Here is a 2,500-nt window from a genome sequence, read left to right on the forward strand (position 1 = left end):
ATATACAGGAGTTACTCTGATTCAGTTATATACAGGAGTTACTCTGATTCAGTTATATACAGGAGTTACTCTGATTCAGTTATATACAGGGAGTTACTCTGATTCAGTTATATACAGGAGTTACTCTGATTCAGTTATATACAGGAGTTACTCTGATTCAGTTATATACAGGGAGTTACTCTGATTCAGTTAGATACAGGGAGTTACTCTGATTCAGTTATAGACAGGGAGTTACTCTGATTCAGTTATATACAGGGAGTTACTCTGATTCAGTTATAGACAGGGAGTTACTCTGATTCAGTTATAGACAGGGAGTTATTCTGATTCAGTTATATACAGGGAGTTACTCTGATTCAGTTATATACAGGGAGTTACTCTGATTCAGTTATATACAGGGAGTTACTCTGATTCAGTTATATACAGGGAGTTACTCTGATTCAGTTATATACAGGGAGTTACTCTGATTCAGTTATATACAGGGAGTTACTCTGATTCAGTTATATACAGGGAGTTACTCTGATTCAGTTATATACAGGGAGTTACTCTGATTCAGTTAGATACAGGGAGTTACTCTGATTCAGTTTTAGACAGGGAGTTACTCTGATTCAGTTATATACAGGGAGTTACTCTGATTCAGTTATACACAGGGAGTTACTCTGATTCAGTTATAGACAGGGAGTTATTCTGATTCAGTTATATACAGGGAGTTACTCTGATTCAGTTAGATACAGGGAGTTACTCTGATTCAGTTAGATACAGGGAGTTACTCTGTTTCAGTTAGATACAGGGAGTTACTCTGATTCAGTTATATACAGGGAGTTACTCTGATTCAGTTATATACAGGGAGTTACTCTGATTCAGTTATATACAGGGAGTTACTCTGATTCAGTTATATACAGGGAGATACTCTGATTCAGTTACTCAGCTCTGATTCAGTTATATACAGGGAGTTACTCTGATTCAGTTATATACAGGGAGTTACTCTGATTCAGTTATATACAGGGAGATACTCTGATTCAGTTATATACAGGGAGTTACTCTGATTCAGTTATATACAGGGAGTTACTCTGAATCAGTTATATACAGGGAGATACTCTGATTCAGTTATATACAGGGAGTTACTCTGATTCAGTTATATACAGGGAGTTACTCTGATTCAGTTATATACAGGGAGTTACTCTGATTCAGTTATATACAGGGAGTTACTCTGATTCAGTTATATACAGGAGTTACTCTGATTCAGTTATATACAGGAGTTACTCTGATTCAGTTATATACAGGAGTTACTCTGATTCAGTTATATACAGGGAGTTACTCTGATTCAGTTATATACAGGGAGTTACTCTGATTCAGTTATATACAGGGAGTTACTCTGATTCAGTTATATACAGGAGTTACTCTGATTCAGTTATATACAGGAGATACTCTGATTCAGTTATATACAGGGAGTTACTCTGATTCAGTTATATACAGGAGTTACTCTGATTCAGTTATATACAGGGAGATACTCTGATTCAGTTATATACAGGAGTTACTCTGATCTGATTCAGTTATGTACAGGGAGTTACTCTGATTCAGTTATAGACAGGGAGTTACTCTGATTCAGTTATATACAGGGAGTTACTCTGATTCAGTTATATACAGGGAGTTACTCTGATTCAGTTATATACAGGGAGTTACTCTGATTCAGTTATATACAGGGAGTTACTCTGATTCAGTTACTCAGCTCTGATTCAGTTACTCAGCTCTGATTCAGTTACTCAGTTCTGATTCAGTTACTCAGCTCTGATTCAGTTACTCAGCTCTGATTCAGTTACTCAGCTCTGATTCAGGTACTCAGCTCTGATTCAGTTACTCAGCTCTGATTCAGTTACTCAGCTCTGATTCAGTTACTCTGACACTTCCCCCAGGCTGTGGGTGTGGCGAATGACCAGTGCACTATGGGTGAGGAGACGAGGTGTAATGACATCACAGTGATAGATTCTAACTCCACCCCCTTCCGGACCGCCCCTCTGAAGCACTGTTTAAAGACTCCGTCTGGACCTCTGGCATATCTCATCACCACAGGTACTGAGACACTGTTTAGAGACTGGACCTCTGGTATATCTCATCACCACAGGTACTGAGACACTGTTTAGAGACTGGACCTCTGGTATATCTCATCACCACAGGTACTGAGACACTGTTTAGAGACTGGACTTCTGGTATATCTCATCACTACAGGTACTGAGACACTGTTTAGAGACTGGACCTCTGGCATATCTCATCACCACAGGTACTGAGGCACTGTTTAGAGACTGGACCTCTGGTATATCTCATCACCACAGGTACTGAGACACTGTTTAGAGACTGGACCTCTGGTATATCTCATCACCACAGGTACTGAGACACTGTTTAGAGACTGGACCTCTGGTATATCTCATCACTACAGGTACTGAGACACTGTTTAGAGACTGGACCTCTGGTATATCTCATCACCACAGGTACTGAGACACTGTTT

General features: G+C 39.4%; 1 protein-coding gene across 1 annotated transcript in view; it reads left to right on the forward strand.

Annotated features, from left to right (window-relative positions):
• LOC118380802 (sodium/hydrogen exchanger 9B2-like) overlaps positions 1–2,500 on the forward strand; it is a 52,428-nt gene that overhangs the window by 3,055 nt on the left and 46,873 nt on the right. Inside the window, exon 2 of the mRNA XM_052458834.1 lies at positions 1,911–2,067. Within this exon, the coding sequence (XP_052314794.1) occupies positions 1,911–2,067 (157 nt within the window). The remainder of the gene's footprint in view (positions 1–1,910; positions 2,068–2,500) is intronic.

The sequence above is a fragment of the Oncorhynchus keta genome, chromosome 13 (assembly GCF_023373465.1).
Source record: "Oncorhynchus keta strain PuntledgeMale-10-30-2019 chromosome 13, Oket_V2, whole genome shotgun sequence".
Lineage (NCBI taxonomy): Eukaryota > Metazoa > Chordata > Actinopteri > Salmoniformes > Salmonidae > Oncorhynchus > Oncorhynchus keta.